The sequence below is a fragment of the Myotis yumanensis genome, unplaced genomic scaffold (assembly GCF_028538775.1).
Source record: "Myotis yumanensis isolate MYYU_CA2020_CCGP unplaced genomic scaffold, mMyoYum1.0.hap1 SCAF_5, whole genome shotgun sequence".
Lineage (NCBI taxonomy): Eukaryota > Metazoa > Chordata > Mammalia > Chiroptera > Vespertilionidae > Myotis > Myotis yumanensis.
In genome coordinates, this window is record NW_027223756.1 from 60,564,795 (window position 1) to 60,584,634 (window position 19,840).

At 39.9% G+C, this 19,840-nt stretch overlaps 2 protein-coding genes across 4 annotated transcripts in view; one reads left to right on the forward strand and one right to left on the reverse strand.

Moving 5' to 3' along the window:
* Nucleotides 1-1,064: 1,064 nt before the first annotated feature.
* NPY5R (neuropeptide Y receptor Y5) lies at nt 1,065-9,081 on the reverse strand. Its single transcript, XM_070415368.1, has 2 exons — nt 9,014-9,081; nt 1,065-2,675 (listed from the first exon to the last, which is right to left on the reverse strand). Exon 2 carries the CDS (start codon nt 2,664-2,666, stop codon nt 1,326-1,328), a length of 1,341 nt encoding a protein of 446 aa, XP_070271469.1. The 5' UTR covers nt 2,667-2,675; nt 9,014-9,081; the 3' UTR covers nt 1,065-1,325.
* Nucleotides 8,290-19,840, forward strand: part of NPY1R (neuropeptide Y receptor Y1) — a 30,150-nt gene continuing 18,599 nt past the window's right edge. Inside the window, exon 1 of one of the 3 annotated variants that reach the window (XM_070415370.1) lies at nt 8,290-8,365. The gene's annotated coding sequence lies outside the window, so the exon portion shown is untranslated. Of the gene's footprint in view, nt 8,366-8,698; nt 8,784-19,840 lie in introns of those variants that run through there. The other 2 variants (XM_070415371.1, XM_070415373.1) reach the window with 2 other exon arrangements.

Sequence of the window (19,840 nt, forward strand, 5' to 3'; positions counted from 1 at the left end):
CAATTATTTGCAAACTAAGTTTGTTTTGTTTTTTTCCCCTTAAGAACGGGAATCAAAGCAGGGAATGGTTATAGGAACTGAAGACAGCAATCTGAGCCATATGTGCAAATATTCAACTATTTTCAGGGAGTCACTTAAAAAAACACACCCACAAAACAGGCAAAAAAAATTCAATTGAAAAGCTTGACCTCAATTAGTAAGATAGTATATGAGACCACAGTATTGAATCAGCATAAATTATATTAATCAATCTATATCTTGCCCCGCAAAAAAAAATTAACTTTTTTTCCCTGTGGACACTAAGTATTCTTTAAAAGTATTCAATACTTGGAAGTACAGATACCATTTATACTTCACATTTTAGAATATAAAAGATGTATATGAAAACAATCTTCACTTGAAAGTGTTAATGCTGTGTGGTATAAGTCTAGAAAAAATTAAAATCCATTTCCATTTGGTAAATTAATTGTGTATTACTAGGACAATGGAGATAAGTTAACAATTTGAGTAATTATCAATAATAGGAGATAAACACATTCTTATAAGAGTTCTAAAACCGTCCCCAATGTCTGCAGTTGTGATCCTGACTTGGGCATACATCTGTCATTTATTTATGATTTGCTGGGCATACTAAACATTTTCTGTATATTCACAAACCAAACATTAAGAAGCCAATGAAATAGCCCTAGCCGATTTGGCTCAGTGGATAGAGTGTCGGCCTTCGGACTGAAGGGTCCCAGGTTCAATTGTGGTCAAGGCACATGCCAGGGCTGTGGGCTCGATCCTCAGGAGGGGCGGTGCAGGAGTCAGCTGACCAATGATTCTCTCTCATCATTGATGTTTCTCTCTCTTTTCCTCTCTGAAATCAATAAAAATGTTTTTTAAAAAAGAAGCCGATGAAATGGAAATGAAGATCAAGAGATAAAAGATATCCCTCACATTTTTAATTAAATGTTCCTCAGGAAAAATTTTTTTTTATAATTTGAAACAAAAAATACTGAGTTGGTAGATACAATTTTTATTTTAAACAAAAAAATACAATGCACTTGTTTATAAGGCAAAGGGAAAAGAAAGGTAATATAACTACTTTTTAAGATGAAATCACAGATTGGACTGACACTGACATTATACAACTAAATGAATTCATTGTACTGTAACACAAAATTATCTTTCATATATGTACTACGAACTGACATTCAAGTTCAGAACTCATACATAATTTAAATTCATAAATTAATAAAATTTGTTTATTATATACACAAAGTTATCATGAATGTATTTTAGATTATCCTAACATTTGTTCTTTCTTTGGGAAACAATGAGAATTATGACATATGAAGACAGTGTATAAGGGACAGCAACTCAGCTTTGATTCCATTATTAAGAAATCCATATAGAATCGGATTAAGACAACAGGACATCATGCCTAACAAATGACAAATGCAATACACCAACTTGAAATGCCTATTTGAAATAAGGTTATCATTAAAATCAGTTACCACATGGAAAAGGTGTAGTGGCATCCAACTAACAGCAAACACCAATATCAATATGGTCAGTCTGTAGAAAACACTTCGAGATCTCTTTTTTATTCTCATGATAGAACGATTTACTCTCAAGTCATGAGCATCTGAGTTTTCTTCAGGTTTCATCTCAAAGCAGGTGGGGACTCCTGGTATGGACTTATTAGATGAAAAGAGCTGACTTTTCACAGAGCCGAATTTTTCTGGAAGTGTGCTTGAGTGATTGTCTTGAGGAGATCTTGCTGGAACAGGTAACACACATACCTTCTTCTTGCTGTATCTTCTTCTGTGTTTTCTGATGAATGAATAACTCCATTTATGGCTGCTGGAGAGTTTCACCTGGGGTCCACTCTTTTTGGATGGATGAAGAGTTAAGTTGATCATCTCATTTTCTTCTAATTTGTTTTCTTTGTTGGACAATCCACAGCTTATACTCCTGCAGACACTGGTATGACTTATAGTTAGGCAAACTAAGGGCAGAATGTACTGTACTAGTAACAAGGAGATAGTAAAAGCAATTCTGTATGAATCAGATGGCCACGATTCAACACATAAATACTTGCTGCTCAGCAACGCTGAGCCAAAAGTTTCCTGAAGTTCCACAAGACTGTGAAACACTGGAAGGGGAGAACAAATCACAAAACCTAGTGTCCAGACAGTAGCTACCAGGAAGTAGCCATGGTTTGCTGTTAGATTATTAGATATAGGATGCTTTATCATATGATACCTGACAATGGCAATTGATATTAAAATTAAAGTTGAAACCAGAACTGACACACATTGAAGGAAAGGCATAATATGACACATGACTTTGCCAAACATCCACTGATCCAGCAAGACAGAGGTCAGTGTGAAAGGTGAGCAGAACAGCACAATCAAGATATCAGAGAAGGCCAGATTTCCTATGAGGAAGTTTACTGTAGTGTTCTGATTACGCTTTCTCATGAGAGCCATTAAAATAAGCAGATTCCCCATGAAACCAAGAAGACTTACAAGTGTATAGAGTCCAATCAGAAAATACTGAAAGTCATCTACACTGCTTTTATAGTCATCCCAGACGGGAAAATCGGAATTCCGAGGGGCAGCAGTATTGTTCTCTGTGGCAAGTGTCTGGTTATAATAATCCTGGAGCTCTAAATCCATAGTATAGTCCTGCTTGGAATAAAAAGACATTAGTTAGCAACTTGAAAAAAAATTACATGACTACTATAAATTAATCCACTGAGAGGGTAAGTACATTTTACAATTTGCTCCCATTATCTTATGAACCTCTTAAGAATGTTTAGTGAGGTCTTCAATTGGTTCCAAGTGCAGTGCAAATTTCAGCCAATAACAATTACAGTAAGTTTAAGTCTATAGTCACTTCTATGGGATATTAACTTGTGTTAAAATAACAAACTTGGTTTTTAAAATTAATGTAGGAAATAATGTAAGGCAAGGAAAAGGCAAATGTAGATAAGAACTTCAGATACTCAATTTGCAGCTCAGTAATATTCTTCTCCAATCAAGGTACCTAATACCTGGTGTAGTCATAAAATCTACCTTAAACATTCCTTCCTTTCCTACTTGAATCAAGACCAAACTTAAAGAGACCTATCCTAGAGTATTCCTTGGTCTACTCAATTGAATGTGATCTCCTCTTCCCAACCCACATAATGCTCTGTTTACAACTGTCTGATGCTACATGTCACAATCTGGTTTGCATTGCAATTATAATGCAAACCATCTACCTTATTTATTTTTAAGCAACAGAAAAGCAGAAACTGTCCCTTACCTAGGTATCTACCATAATACATGGCACAGTAACTTCACCACTGCAGATGTTAAATAAATATTTATGAGAAAATACAAAATTCAAATAAAAACCTAGCATCCTAAATATGGTCTAGTTCGTAAACTGTTAAAGCTTCTCGAGTGCAGAAACACTCTGTACCTACGTGTATACGGTAGACACTCAATAAATGTTTATCAAGTTGTACTGTTGACTATGTGAGCACAATGCTGGATGGCAAAAACATTCCATGATCAATTCTCAGTCCTTGAGATATGCCAGATTCTCATGAATTAACACAGCCACTGACCAGCAGTGCTGCTGGTGTTTTTAAAAACAAAATTTACCTGTTAGAAATTGAAAATAGATTTTATCTTTTTAAAAATATATATATATATTTTATTGATTTTTTACAGAGAGGCGGGGAGAGGGATAGAGAGTTAGAAACATCGATGAGACCGAAACATCGATCAGCTGCCTCCTGCACACTCTGTGCCCGCAACCAAGGTACATGCCCTTGACCGGAATCAAACCTGGGACCCTTCAGTCCGCAGACCCACGCTCTCTCCACTGAGCAAAACCAGTCAGGGCTAGATTTTATCTTTAAAGAGATTCGATAAGTTCATATTGTTTAAGGAAAATATTATATATTAAAGTCAAATGTAGCAGTTATACTAACATAACACCTCATAAGTTTTTTTATTTGAAAGGAAACTAAGATTATATTATTAATATCACAATGGTATTACTTATTTACTGTTGTATACTAGATTTGACAGTATTTCCTGATGAAGCACAAAACTGTATATAACTTTAAAATTAAAAGGAACACCTCCTCCACTTTAAAAAAGTAAGCACTCTTATTTAATAAAAATTTCCCACCCAAGACAGCAATAGTTCATTCTGAAGAATATACATTGTTATAGAGACCTTGATATATATGTGTCTTAGAAAGAAATATATATTTATCTACTTATTGCCAGATCTAAGTTGAATAATTATACTTAAAATTATAAAGAGACATAGATATTTAAATTAACAGTAAGCACTATTATCTTCAACTTATAGGTCTTGGTCCAATACATTTCCAAACAGGAAATACTATTGTGTACATACATTCATTATAAATAACTTTAACTTTAGTTTTACATACAGCAAGTTTCAAATAGGCACCATTGTGCTATGAGAAAGATTGAAACTAAGTTTTTCACATCTACTACCGATTCTATGTTGACTGGATTACTCTCTGGTAGCTAATTACATCCTTTTAAAGATAAATTAATTCAAAACCCCAGGATCTTACTCATTTATTCTTAGATCCTAGTCAGTAATTTACATTGATATTACCTCAAGTGAGAAAGTATAACTGGTATAAAAGTGGCTTGTAAGGCCTACTGAATCATCTTACTCATCACATTACTAGACTACGGCCTCCCTGCAGCTACCTGGATAGTAATGATGCTTAATAGAGGATGCTAAGTAAATATTTGTTACTAATCATTTCAGAATAGTTTCATTTCCCCAGCTTTAAAATATCAGAAATGAATCATCCTGGCAATATGGGCAAATTCAGGTTAGAGTATGACTCTGTGTGTGTGTGTGTGTGTGAGTGTGTGTGTGTGTGTGTGTGTGCACGTGTGTATGCATGGATATATATATATATATATATATATATGGAAAAGATCAAACTTAAGAGTGATATATATATATATATATATATATATATATATATATCACTGAAATTAGTCAAGTTTTCAGATGATCCCAAAATAAAATGAGAAGATACCTACATGGACAAATGTGATAGTTTAACACTTTAAAATTTTAAATTAGATATCTTGATTGATAAAGGCTATCACATAAGCAACATAAAACAAAATTAGCAAAACATATTTACAACATGTTTTTATTTAAATGAAAAAGAAGTACATCAGATTGTATAGTTTGTCCCTAAACCTTTTCTATTTTAAATATCCTATATAATAAAAGCCCAGCGACCCAACAGTGGAACAACTGGTCGACCAGTTGCTATGACACGCACTGACCACCAGGGGGCAGATGCTCAATGCAGGAGCTTCCCCCTGGTGGTCAGTGCGCCCCCACAGTGGGAGCTCCGCTCAGCTGACCGGGATGAGTGGTGCTCCCACAGCAAGCGATCCCCGCAGGTCACACCCCCCACCAGTGCATGAATCCCACGCACTGGACCTCTAGTATTCACATAAAATATTGAATTCATTAAATTATAAAATTACAGCTTTTTTTTTAGTAAGCAGAAGAAGGAAATGCCATCCTGAGGATTTAATGAACATAGGAAAAACTGAGGATAACAACACTTTTTTCCCTCCCTAAAAGACACTAATCTATATATAATTTAAAGAGGAGATCCCTTTCATTAATGAATAGGTAAGAAAGGTTAGTTGTTCCTTTCTTTAATCATTCAACTAGCATTAATTGAACAACTAATAAAAAAACAACTAATACAAGGTACTATTTGAGGAATATTCGATGAGGGATTAATTAAAGTTTACACAGTGAGTAATTGCAGATTGCAAGTGTCTGAGATATAAAGGGCCCTAAACAGATGATTGGTGAATGAATGAATGAATGAATGAGTGAGTGACACTCTCCTAACTGCCAGTGACCTACTGTTTTCACTACAGCATGGCCACTTGCACTGTTCCCAAATATAATGGATATTTACCTATAGATAGATTAATAAATGATCATTTTTTCTTATGTTTATATCTCTCCCAACATTCATTAACTCACTTTGTTTTGGTGTGATATGTAAACAATCTTCTCCTGCTCTTTCTCTAACCCCACTCCTCCTACACACAAACATACACACATAAAATACCTGATATGCTCTGCACTAAATGAGCATTCTGTGGTTTTTTGCTCCAATGAAGGACTTCTCACAACTAAGTAATGGATATTGCAAATGAGGGGATGCTAAGCAGTTTCTTTAAAAGTGCCTCATTACAGCCAGTGGGTATTTTAAGCATTAGGAAAATTGAAAATCTAAGGTAGAGGAACTGTTGGCAATAAGAATGGCACCAGGTGTAAGACGGGTGGGGTCAGATCTGACCTGGGTTCAGCAATCTGGGTACTTGAGTTCTGGCTAGGAAAGAATTCAGAGCCAAGACTCAAACTATAAGAGAACATTCCTTTAAAAAGTCACAGAGGTAGAAGAAGTGAGCTGTAGAAGAAAAGGACTCAGGAAACAAGTTCCAGAGGCAACAGGGGGCCCCTTGGAGCTTTGGGAGAGAGAAGGGTAAAGGTATAAGGGAAGAGGAGGGGGAAAGGTGAGGGCCTACACCCTGGAGGGGGAGTGATGGGTCCTCTGTCCTAATGGCTTTTAAGGGTGGAGATTTTAGGGGAGGTCCCAGGGGAGGGTCTCAATAGAATATTCATTAGCTTTCTAGGTGTGTCCTTTCAGGATCACTCTCCACTGACCGGCAGGTGCCAGGGCAAGGGGTCATTAATCAATGCACCTGCTTCTGAGGTCAGCCCTTGGGTCACTTGTCTGGTTTTGCTGCTTTTCTGAGCCTGGAGCTGAAACACAACTGAGGCCTAGATGTATTTGATGTGAGTCAGAACCTCATTGTCCTCGGGACTTAGTACTTAAGGGTTATTCTCTGGCCCCCTTGTTCACCCCTACGAGGGGGGGAGGGCGGGGGGTCCTAAACTGAATGACTAGCAACAAGCCAGGAGAGGAGTGGTCTGGAGAGGGACAGATGGACCAGCCATCATCTAGGGGAGGAAAGGTTACCCTGAGGAGGAGGTGCCTGTTTTCCCAGTTGCTATGTACCAGGGGCTTTCCGCCCCGGTGACTTTCTGTACCTGACCTCTGGTCCTTGTCCTCCGCATGTCTGTCTAACTGCCTACCACACAACCACTTTAAAATGAAAGAAGAAAAGCACAAAGAATTTCTTTCCTTAAACTTACCACTTCACTTCCTTTTTCCTGAAAAGTGCAACAAGCAAACTTATAATGGAAATGCCAGTCTGTAGAATAATTCTCCGGTTTCAACAAGTGTTAGAATGAATGTGTTACAGTTTCATACAACATAAATATTTTATGCAAAATAAAAGTAAGATTCCTAGAGAAAATGTGAAATGTAACCAAAGAGAAAATGTTTTCAAAATGAAATGTTATTTGAAAAGAAATCTGATATTGACTGTGGGAAATCACTATGGTGGCTAAATAATGTGTAAATAAAGAGATACTGTTCTTCTCTTTTACATCTAATTTTATCTCCCACCACCTGAATTACCAGGCTGAACATCAAACCTGAATCATATGAGTAAAACGTGAAAAAGATAAATTCTTTATCAAATTGTGGCAATTTTTAAAAAGCAGTGTCTTTGGAAAGACTTATTGTAATTTTTAAATAAAAAATTTGACCTATAGCTGTCAACAAGACAAATGAAATCTTCTGAGTAGACTTTAAGTATGTTAAGTAGATAGTTCTCAGAAAGAATAATAGGAGGAACTGCAGGGAGCTCAAAGGATATTAAGAGGCTTAGCTTGTACATTTAAATAATGCTTATTAGGATCATTTCCTGCCTAATAAAAATGCACATCTTTCTTCTCACAAAGGGTGCCATTCACACAAAAGGATAAAGTAAATGTAAATTTCCCCTCTAACAATGATAAAATATCGGCTCTGGCTTATTTTGCTGTGATCTTGAAACAATGGCGAGATTCCGGGTTCTCAAATCTTCCCACGATTTATTTTTAAAGCCAGAATCTGGCACACACACACACACACAAAAAAAAAACAAAAAAAACAAAAAAAACAAAAAAAACACAACAAAACTTGAATTGGAAGGATAAATTCGGCTCTGCTTGCTGCTCCACTGACAAACAGGCAGGCACGCGCCACCCTCTCCCCTCCATTCCAACAGCAGAGTTTCTCTTCCCTTGAGAAACCTAACATTTAAAATGCACTCGGGCTGCACCATCCTGCCTAAGAGTGCTCCAGGCTATTTCCCTGGTCTCAGGCAAAGTCTCCTGGCTTCGCTCCAACATGATGAATGGGTCCGTTTCTTTCCATGATAAACTAAAGGTCGGTACATTTGGGGATAAAAATGCCCTGTGTCTGTCATTCGAGGTGTATGCATGGATGTTATTGATGGCATTTGTCCTAGGAGGACCCCTTGCAAACCCGAGCGCAAACCTGGGGGCGCAGCTGCCTCCGGGTGGCGGGCCAGCTTCGGGAGGCGCGGCGGCCGGACGCCCCGAGCGGGGCGGGGTGGATGGCACCGCGGGCCTCGCCCGAGCCGGGCTCGGGCTGAACACCGGCCGGGGACACCGTTCCCACCACGGACGCTAGTGGGGCAGCGGCGGCACCCGGCTCGCCGCGCCGAGGGGAGGGCGAGAGCTTTGTCCTCCCCGATGCCCCCGCCCCTACTCCTTCCCGCCCGGCTCCCGCACGGATCCCACGCGCGCTCCTCCCGGGGTTGGCTCGTGCCTTCCCCACGCGGGTGAGTACCTGCCCCGCACGAAAGAATGCTGCCCCGTCCTGCCCCCCCTCCCCTTTCCCGCCCAGCAAGCACCTGCTCCGCCGCCTGGGGCTTCCCCACCCCGCCTTCTAAGGAGCCCAGACGTCGCCCTAGGACCCGGGATCGGGTGCGGCTCCCGGAGCCCCGCGGGACTCGCCCTTCCCCGCAGGCCACCCCCGCGGAAGGGGCAGCGGGAGAGGCTGAAGCCGTACCTCGGGGTGCCCCGGCCGCTGTGGGCGCCTCGCCTCCTGGGAACTCAGCAGACCGCGGTGGCTCCTGAGCGCGGGCGCGGCGGCAGCTGGAGGAGACCTGGAGGTGGCGGTGGGGAGGAAGGAGTGGGGAGCGCGGGGGGGGGGGGGTGGAATTAGAGGTGCCTCGGGAACACGTGACGGTTCCGGCGACCCCCAAGACCCTGCTCCAGGGCGCCTGCTCCACGCCGGCCTCTCCCGAAGCCAGGGCGGGGCATTCCACCCCCTACCTTGCTTGGGCCCACCCCCCCGGGAGAAGCTGCTGGCACCCCGGATGGCACCCCGTTACCCTGGCCTCTGGTTCCCCGCCGAGGACAAGTTAACTTGCTGAACAGGAAGATTTCTGCCCGTTCTGACCCAGGCCGATGAAGTGAACTCGGAAGAGTCTTGAGCTGATCTGGGGGTGCGATGGTGTCTCTAAGAGCTTAGGCTCCCCGAGCAAAAGCTGCAAGGCCCCAGGTTTTCTTTTTGTTTGGAAAAATAAAAAGAAGACCAAAACAGACCGTTGCTCTATCTTGCACCTTTTTGGAATGAGGAAGGGAAAAGTCCAGGTAGGGAGGCTGACCTGAATGAGTATGGCACACAAAGGAGTCAGGGTGCTGCGCCACCCAGAATTGGACAAGGAATAACCCCCAGTCCTCAGGAGTAGCCGTGTGGGTGTGGGCAAGCCTGGAGCTGGTGAGTGAGAGTGACCTGGAACCCACACTTTTCCAGATTGTACTCAGTGATCAAAAGATGACGAAGGGGTAAAAGGTGTTGCCATAAATTTAAAAAGACAAAGAAAAAAATAAAACTTGGCCTCCTGTTTCTCCTTAATGTGATTTCCATCCCCAATGTTTCAAATTTGTATTGTGCAGGTTTGCCTTATTTTTAGTCATGAGGCGTGTGTGTGTGTGTGTGTGTGTGTGTGTGAGAGAGAGAGCTGTCTTTGACTACAGCCTGCCCAAGAAAGGGTGTATTTATTGTATACTTTAAAACAGAAAACAATTAGTGACAGTCACAGCATTGTGTGTCTGCTGATGAGTGCATCCATGTGGATTGACACTGTAAACTGGAGAGGCCTGTATCCTTTGGGAGCAATGAGACTTGTAAACCTAATTTCTGGGGGCAGCAAACTTTGTTACCCAGAAAGCAGGCAAAAATTCTTCTGTTCTTTTTTTGGTGAATTTTAGCATACTCAGGTGATCTGTATAGGTTGTTGTATCAGATATATTTTAAATACTTCAAGTCAACCCAGTTCCATTCTTTTCCTTTTTGTTTCTGGAATACTAGTATATTTCCCCCCAAATGTTAACACAGTAGGCAGCCTGAGCAGGCCCAGGGGATTCTGCAGTGGGGGGGGGGGGGGGGGGGGGGGGGGGGGAGGGATGGAAGTGTTAAGGGTGATCAGTGAGAAAACAAAGCTTGGTTCTTAGACTTTCTTAACTCCAACATCTGAACAGTTAATGTACTACACATTGACACATAACTTTCCATCCTTCCATTCCTTCCTTGCACAGTTATAATACACTAGAGGCCCAGTGCACGAATTCATGCACCGGAGGGGTCTGGCCGGCCCAGCCCCAATCGGGCGGATTGAGGCTGGACCTGTTGGGAGGAGGAGACAGCCGGAGGTTGGCTGGCTGGGCCCCACCCCCGATTGTGGGGGCCATTAAGGGTCAGTGGCTGGGGGAGGGGCCTTGGTAGGTTGGCCAGCCAGCCCCACCCCTGATTGGTGTGTGTGTGTGTGGGGGGGGGCGATTGGGGATAGAGCTGGCTGGGGGGAGGGGCTGTGGGCCGATCAGGGTGGGAGAGGCCAATCAGGGGCAGGTCGGGTGGGGGGAGGGACTGAGGGAGGTTGGCCAGCCGGCCCCAACCCCAGATCGGGCTGGTTGGCTGGCCGCAGTAGGCATCATAGCGACCAGTCATTCCAGTCATTACAGCATTCCAGTTGTTACAGCGTTCTAGTTGATGGCTTTTTATATATATAGATATCCATTTCAAATACACATTGGCTTAAAAACAACTTTCAAAGGAACCCCATTGTGACTACTTTCTAAAAAACTTGTCTATTCTGTAAGCTTTTGTATATTAAAAATAAAGATAACTTTTATTTTTTCTTTTCCACAAATTTTCTTGTACTTTTAATGATATGAACCTTTAGGTTGAAGTAACTGTTTTTGCATGTCATTGAGATGAAGTTTGATTAACCCACCATTTTCCTTCTCATCACATACACATGCAAGTCTCAAAAGAGGAGTCAGAATTTCTTCTTTAACTACATTCGATTTACAAAGAGTAAACAAATTATTATTAAGCATCCTCTTGGGGGAAGAAGAAATTGTCAATTTAAAAATTCCAACAGTATGCTACAAAAAGTGGAAGATATGAAGATATATATTTTTTCATCTTCCAATGTTCCAGGAAGGACTCAAGACTGAGCATCATCATTCTTTGTAGAACATAATCCTTTGCTCCTGTTTTATGGAGTAACATTCAAGCAGAGAGCATGCTACCCGGAAACAGAAATAGTAATGTCCACTTCTCCAGTGTTTTTCCTATTCTCTAATTATAAAATGCTCATTTGGGAAATTAAGTTGGATTTTATGTGTGTTACAAAATTAAAGTGGCTGTTTCCCTGTAGTCATGGTTTTATATCAGTTATGAAAGGCAGCTTATCTATAAAGGTGAAAGTTAAAATCACTGGGGACTCCTAAGACAAATTATTGAATAATAAAACATTCTCCAGACAATGCCTGGATAACATTTCTCTGAGGAACATAACATGTCTGTTGTTTTTGTCAAAGTTATTGCTGCATTTTAATAACAGCTACCATTTGTGGAGGATGGTTACTAAGTGTTTTGTTATAATCTCAAATGATATATGATCTTATTAGTTACAGGATAGTAGGGGTAAATAAAGTAGAGAAAATAGTATGATTATATTTGATGTATTTTTTCCTGTGATAATCTTTTTATATTCATTAAGAGTAACATTTCCTTATCCACTGTTTCTATCATGGTAAAGTTAAATCCTTAATTCTTAAAAGATTTAGAAAGAGCCATTTCTGCATGTCACAAAAATATTTTATGATGCTCATTGCTTCACTGATATCTTTGGATTAGTAATACTTTGTCATATAATCAATATATAAATCTTAAAACAATGAACTAACATATAATTGTGAAGTAAATACAATATTTTTAAGGAACAAAAGCAATTTTTTAAAAAAAGATAAAGCAAACCCAAATTATTTGCATGCATAAAGTCATTTTCCCAGGTAATTCAATGATAGTTTTGAGGTCCTCAGGGAGCACTTTAAACATTTCATTGCTTTCTTCTAACAAGCACTGTGCTGCTTAAGCAAAACTTTATCTTTCCTTTTGATGCACTAATGATTGCATCATTAAATATAAAAGAGTGACTGATTTCCAGAGAGAATGTGCAGTTCTTTTTTTAAAGTAAGTTTTCCATGTCAAAAATATATACACAAATATGTGACACACACACATATTTTATTATATACTAGAGGCTTGGTGCATGAAATTCTTGCACTGGGGTGGGGAGGTTCTCTCAGCCCGGCCTGTGCCCTCTCGCAGTCTGGGACCCTTTGGGGGATGTCTGCCTGCCAGCTTAGGCCCGCTCCCCCTGGCAGTCACACATCCCTCTCGCAGTCCAGGACCCCTCACTCCTTACCGCCCACCTGCTTGCTGCTCCTTACCGCTTGGCTCGCTGCTCCTTAGTGCTGCCACGCAGGCAGGAGAGGCTCCCACCACTGCCACAGTGCTCACCAGCAGTGAGCCTGGCTTCTGGCTGAGCAGCATTCCCACTGTGGGAGCTCACTGACCACCAGGGAGCAGCTCCTGCATTGAGCATCTGCCCCCTGGTAGTCAGTGTGTCATAGCGACCAGTCGTTCCACTGTTAGGTCGATTTGCATATTAACCTTTATTATATAGGATTATATATATGTTATATTATGTTATATATATTTGTGATTATATATATAGTTATACAATCATATACATATTTGTATAAGGGACACTTGTCAGAACATCTGGATTGCAGCCAGGTGTTATTGCAAGTTAATGGTGTGGCTTTAGTCAAGAACCTGATGTTTTTAGATTTCACTTTCTTGGACTAAAAATGAAATGCTTTCACTAGCAGATCTGGAGCCTCCTTTGAGCAATGAATATCCATGACTTTATGCCATTAACAAGCATGCATTATAGGCATATGTGTGGAATATATTTTTCAATCTTCAGAAAAATTTAATAGTCATAGAATTGTTTGTCTCCCCTTCATATTCGGGAAAAGAAGAAGAAAGAAATACTCTTGTTTTCAATTAATACTAGCACATTCTTTTAAATACAGGTGTAACTATATGATATTTGGTTCCTTCCTTTAAAAGTTGTGGATATCTTACAGATCAACAAATCATTCTTTAGCTGGTTATATTATTTTTAAAATTTCAGCACAAAATATATAGAAAAAGAGAACATGGGTTCCTTTGGAAAAATAACATTCTATCATGTAAATCCACATTTAGACTGTATATTTTCTTTTGTGGATCAAAACTCCTAACAAAAAGTAGTATTGTTGGGAAGTATAGCCCCAATATTGTGGGTGTATTTTTTAAATAAAATTTTATATCTTAGCTAATTTTTCATCGTTAATTTTTTAAAAATCTAGTTGTAAATCTAATTATAGCTTTACTTTATTTAAGTGGAAATGAAAGAGAAAGTTTATTTATTTTTGTTTCGGTATGTTGTTTTAAAGTCTTTTTTAAAAATATATTTTATTGATTTTTACAGAGAAGAAGGGAGAGGGATAGAGAGTTAGAAACATCGATGAGAAACATCAGTCAGCTGCCTCGGGCACATCCCCAGTAGGTACATGCCCTTGACTGAAATCGAACCTGGGACCCTTCAGTCTGCAGGCCGACGCTCTATCCACTGAGCCAAACCAGTTAGGGCTTGAATAGTCTTTTTTTTTTTTTTTTTTTTTTTTTTTTTTTTCCAAATGTTTAAAGTTCTCTTTATTAAATTTAAAATAATATTTTTAAAACAGCATTCCCTTTGGGCTTATTGGCATATACAGAGGGATTATGGGAAGCCTTTCGCAATTGCTTTAGATTTCACTGGGATTAACATGCGTCCGGAGATATTGGCTCCTCATATCACTTAAGATATATGAAACCTTGATGATATTTTTAAAAGCTAATTTGTCAAGTCGTGTAAGTAGGTATTTTTCTTTTTTTTTTTTTTTTTTTTTTCCTCTTAAAGTATTACAAAGGGTATTACATAAGTATCCTTTTTCCCCCCCCCCGCCCTTGACAAACCACTACCCTCCCTTACCCCCCAGTGTCTTATGTCCATTAGTTATGCTTATATGCATGCATACAAGTCCTTCGGTTGATCTCTTACTGCCCTCCCTCCTGCCCCCCAACACTCTCTGGCCTTCCCACTGCAGTTTGACAATCAGTTTGAGGCAGCTCTGCCTCTGTATCTATTATTGTTCAAAAGTTTGTAATGGTCTTTATTATCCATGAATGAGTGAGATCATGTGGTATTTTTCCTTCATTGACTGGCTTGTTTCACTTAGCATAATGCCCTCCAGTTCCATCCATGATGTTGCAAATGGTAGGAGTTCCTTCTTTTTAACAGCAGCATAGTATTCCATCGTGTAGATGTACCACAGTTTTCTAATCCATTCATCTACTGATGGGCACTTAGGCTGTTTCCAGATCTTAGCTATGGTGAATTGTGCTGCTATGAACATCTGGGTGCATATATCCTTTCTGATAGGTGTTTCTGGTTTCTTGGGAAATATTCCTAGTAGTGGGATCACAGGGTCAAATGGGAGTTCCATTTCCAATTTTTTGAGGAACCTCCATACTGCCTTCCATAGTGGCTGCACCAGTCTGCATTCCCACCAGCAGTGCACAAGTGTTCCTTTTTCTCCACATCCTCTCCAGCACTTGTCGTTTGTTGATTTGTTGATGATGGCCATTCTGACAGGTGTGAGATGGTACCTCATTGTTGTTTTGATTTGCATCTCTCGGATGATTAGTGACTTTGAGCATGTTTTCATATGTCTCTTGGCTTTCTGAATGTCCTCTTTTGAAAGGTGTCTATTTAGGTCCTTTGCCCATTTTTTGATTGGATTGTTTATCTTCTTTTTGTTAAGTTGTATGAGTTCCCTATAAATTTTGGAGATTAAGCCCTTATCAGATATGACGTTGGCAAATATGTTTTCCCACGAGGTGGGTTTTCTTGTTGTTTTGTTGATGGTTTCTTTTGCTGTGCAGAAGCTTTTTATTTTGATGTAGTCCCATTTGTTCAGTTTCTCTTTAGTTTCAACTGCCCTAGGAGCTGTATCAGTGAAGAAATTGTTTTGGCATATGTCTGAGATTTTGTTGCCTTTGTATTCTTCTAGAATTTTTATGGTTTCCTGTCGTACATTTAAGTCCTTTATCCATTTTGAGTTTATTCTTGTGTATGGTGTAAGTTGGTGGTCTAGTTTCATTTTCTTGCATATGTCTGTCCAATTTTCCCAACACCATTTATTGAAGAGACTATCTTGGCTCCATTGTATGTTCATGCCTCCTTTGTCAAAAATTAATTGAGCATATTGGTTCGGGCTAATTTCTGGACTCTCTATTCTATTCCACTGATCTATATGTCTGTTCTTGTGCCAGTACCAGGCAGTTTTGAGAACAGTGGCTTTGTAATACAGCTTGATATCTGGCATTGAGATCCCACCTACTTTGTTCTTTCTCAGGATCGTTGCAGCTATTCGGGGTCTTTTTTTATTCCAGATGAATTTTTGGAGAGTTCGTTCTAGATCTTTGAAGAAGGCCATTGGTATTTTAATGGGAAGTGCGTTGAATGTATAGATTGCTTTGGGTAGTATGGACATTTTAATGATGTTGATTCTACCAATCCAAGAACATGGTATGTTCTTCCATCTGTTTATGTCTTCCTCTATCTCTTTTTTCAACGTCCTGTAGTTTTCTGAGTAGAGGTCTTTAACCTCTTTAGTTAAGTTTATTCCTAGGTATCTTAATTTTTTTGGTGCGATGGTAAATGGGATTGTTTTTCTGATCTCCCTTTCTGAAAGTTCACTGTTGGTGTATAGAAATGCCTCAGATTTCTTGGGGTTAATTTTGTATCCTGCTACATTGCCAAATTCATGTATTAAGTCTAGTAGCTTTTTGATGGAGTCTCTAGGGTTTTGTATGTATAATATCATGTCATCTGCAAATATGGACAGTTTTACTTCCTCTTTTCCAATTTGGATGCCTTTTATTCCTTCTTCTTGCCTAATTGCAATGGCTAATACTTCCAGTACTATGTTGAACAGGAGTGGTGAGAGTGGGCATCCCTGTCTTGTTCCTGTTCTTAGGGGAAATGGTGTTAGTTTTTGTCCATTGAGTATGATGTTGGCTGTGGGCCTGTCATATATGGCTTTTATTATGTTGAGGTATGATCCTTCTATTCCCACCTTTCTGAGAGTTTTTATCAAAAATGGGTGTTGGATTTTGTCGAATGCTTTTTCTGCATCAATTGATATGACCATGTGGTTTTTTTCTTTCAATTTGTTTATGTGATGTATCACATTTATTGATTTACGGATGTTGTACCATCCTTGCATCTCTGGGATGAATCCTACTTGGTCATGGTGTATGATCCTTCTGATGTACTGCTGGATCCGATTTGCTAAGATTTTGTTGAGGATTTTGGCATCTATGTTCATGAGGGATATTGGCCTGTAATTCTCTTTCATTGTGATGTCTTTACCTGGTTTTGGTATTAGGGTGATGCTGGCTTCATAGAATGAGCTTGGAAGCGTTCCTTCCTCTTGAATTTTTTGTAGTAGTCTGAGGAGGGTAGGTTTTAGTTCTTCCTTGAATGTTTGGTAGAACTCCCCTGTGAAGCCGTCTGGCCCTGGGCTTTTGTTTGCTGGAAGCTTTCTGATGACTGCTTCAATTTCTTCCATAGTTATTGGCCTATTGAGGTTTTTAGATTCTTCCTGATTGAGTTTTGGAATGTTGTATTTTTCTAGGAATTTGTCCATTTCCTCCAGGTTGTCCAGTTTGTTGGAGTAGAGTTGCTCGTAGTATTGTTTAACAATCATTTGTATTTCTGTGGGGTCTGTTGTTATTTCGCCTCTATCATTTCTGATTTGGTTTATTTGGGACCTCTCTCTTTGCTTCTTGGTGAGCCTGGCTAGGGGTTTGTCAATCTTGTTTATCCTTTCAAAGAACCAGCTCTTGGTTTCATTGATTTTCTGTATTGTTTTTTTGGTCTCTATTTCATTGATTTCTGCTCTAATCTTTATTATCTCCTTCCTTCTGCTCACTCTGGGGTTTTCTTGTTGCTCTCTTTCTAATTCTTTGAGTTGTAGAGTTAGATGATTGACTACCATTTTTTCTTGTTTTTTGAGATAGGCCTGTAGAGCTATAAACTTCCCTCTCAGGACTGCTTTCATTGTGTCCCAGAGGTTTTGGATTGTTGTGTTTTCATTGTCATTAGTGTCCAGGATGTTTTTAATTTCTTCTTTGATGTCATCGGTAACCCAATCAATATTTAATAACATGCTATTCAGCTTCCAAGTGTTTGAGTATTTTGGGTTGTTTTTATTGTAGTTTATTTCTAACATTATGCCATCGTGGTCTGCGAAGAAGCTTTTTATGATTTCAATCTTCTTGAATTTGTGGAGACTTTGCTTGTGACCCAATATGTGGTCTATTTTTGAATATGTCCCATGAGCACCTGAGAGGAATGTATATTCCGCAGCTGTGGGGTGAAGTGTTCTGAAGATGTCAATTAAGTCCATCTGATCTAGTGAGTCATTTAGGATTGCTGTTTCTTTGCTGAGTTTTTGTCTAGCGGATTTATCCAGTGATGTCAGTGGTGTATTAAAGTCCCCTACTATGATTGTATTGTTGTCGATCTCTCCCCTGATATCTTCCAGAAGTTTTCTTATGTATGTGGGTGCTCCTGCATTGGGTGCATATATGTTTACCAGGGTTATATCTTCTTGTTGTATTGATCCCTTTAGTATTATGAAGTGGCCTTCCTTATCTCTGGTTATGGCCTTCACTTTGAGATGTACTTTGTCAGATATAAGTATTGCTACCCCAGCTTTCTTTTCCTTTCCATTTGCGTGAAAGATATTTTTCCATCCCTTCACTTTCAGTCTGTGTGAGTCCCTTCTAATGAGGTGGGTCTCTTGTAGACAGCAGATGTATGGGTCATGTTTTTTTATCCATTCAGCCACTCGATGTCTTTTGGTTGGAGCATTTAGTCCATTTACATTTAAAGTTATTATTGAAAGGTATTTGTTTGTAGCCATTTCTTTTTGTGTGTGTGTGTGTGGCTGTTTTCTTTCTGAGCTTGATATTTCTTCTTTTTACACCAGTCCCTTTAGCATTTCTTGCATGGCTGGCTTGGTGGTGATAAACTCCCTTAGCCCTTTTTTGTCTGTGAAGCTTCTTATTTCCCCTTCAATTTTGAATGATAGCCTTGCTGGATAGAGTATTCTTGGATTCAGTCCTTTGCTTTGTATCACTTTGTAGATTTCCGTCCATTCTTTTCTGGCCTGATGTGTTTCTGTTGAGAAATCATTTGATAATCTAATGGGAGATCCCTTGTATGTTACTTTCCGTCTCTCTCTTGCAGCCTGTAAGATTCTCTCTTTATCCTGAACATTTGCCATGGTAATTATGATGTGTCTTGGTGTGTGTCTTTTCGGGTTCACCTTGTTTGGGACTCTCTGGGCTTGTGTGACTTTTTTCTTCCCCACCTCAGGGAAGTTTTCTGATATTATTTCTTCGAATAGGTTTTCTAATCCATGTTCATCTTTCTGTTGTTCTGGCACCCCTATTATTCGTATGTTGTTTTGTTTCATGTTGTCCCAAAGCTCCCTTAGGCTCTCCTCCTGTCTTTTAATTTTTTTCTCCATTTGCCGTACAGTTTGAGTGTGTTTTGCTTCCTTGTCTTCTAATTCACTAATTCGGTCCTCCGCTTCTCCCAGTCTACTGTTGATACTTTCAATGGAGTTTTTAATTGAAGCTATGTCACTCTTCATTTCTTCTTGGGACTTACTTAAGTTGTTGATTTTTTCATCTGTTTCTTCTAGCTTCTTGCATAAGTAGTTGAGTTTTTCATCTGTTTCTTCTTGCTTCTTGAACATGTGGTGCATGTACTCTAGGAACCTTATTCTGAATTCTTTTTCCGTCATGTTGCATATCTCTGTCTCACTTAGCTGCTTTTCTGGCGAGTCCTCCTTTTCTTTCCTTTGGGGGTTTCTTTGCCTACCCATGTTTGATCTCGCTGACATATGTAGATGTTGAGGTGTTCAGTGGCTGCTCCCTGGGTGGCAGGGGCTCCTTGGGTTGTGGTTGCTGCTCAGACGGTTGCGGTAGCAGCTGCTTTCCAGTTGGCAGCAGCTCCTCTGGTGGGTGTTGTTCACAGCTGTGTTGGCTCTTCTGGCTGGTGGGGGGAGGCTTCACGTACAGTTGCTGTTCCACAGACAGAGGGTGTGGTGATCAGGAGGCTGTGGTGATCAGGAGGCTGCGGTGATCAGGGGGCTGCTGTTGCTTGGATCTGCTGCGTTGATTTAAAGGCACAAAATACAACAGAGCAAGGCACAACGTACCAGGCACTGAACACAAGTATATTCACAATATTAATAACTCCAAATAAAGGTGACCACCCGAATTAAGAGAATTAGGGGATAAGGGAGAAAGAAGAGAAGAAGATAAAAGAGAGAACAGAAAAGAAAAATAAGAAAAAAACAAACAAAA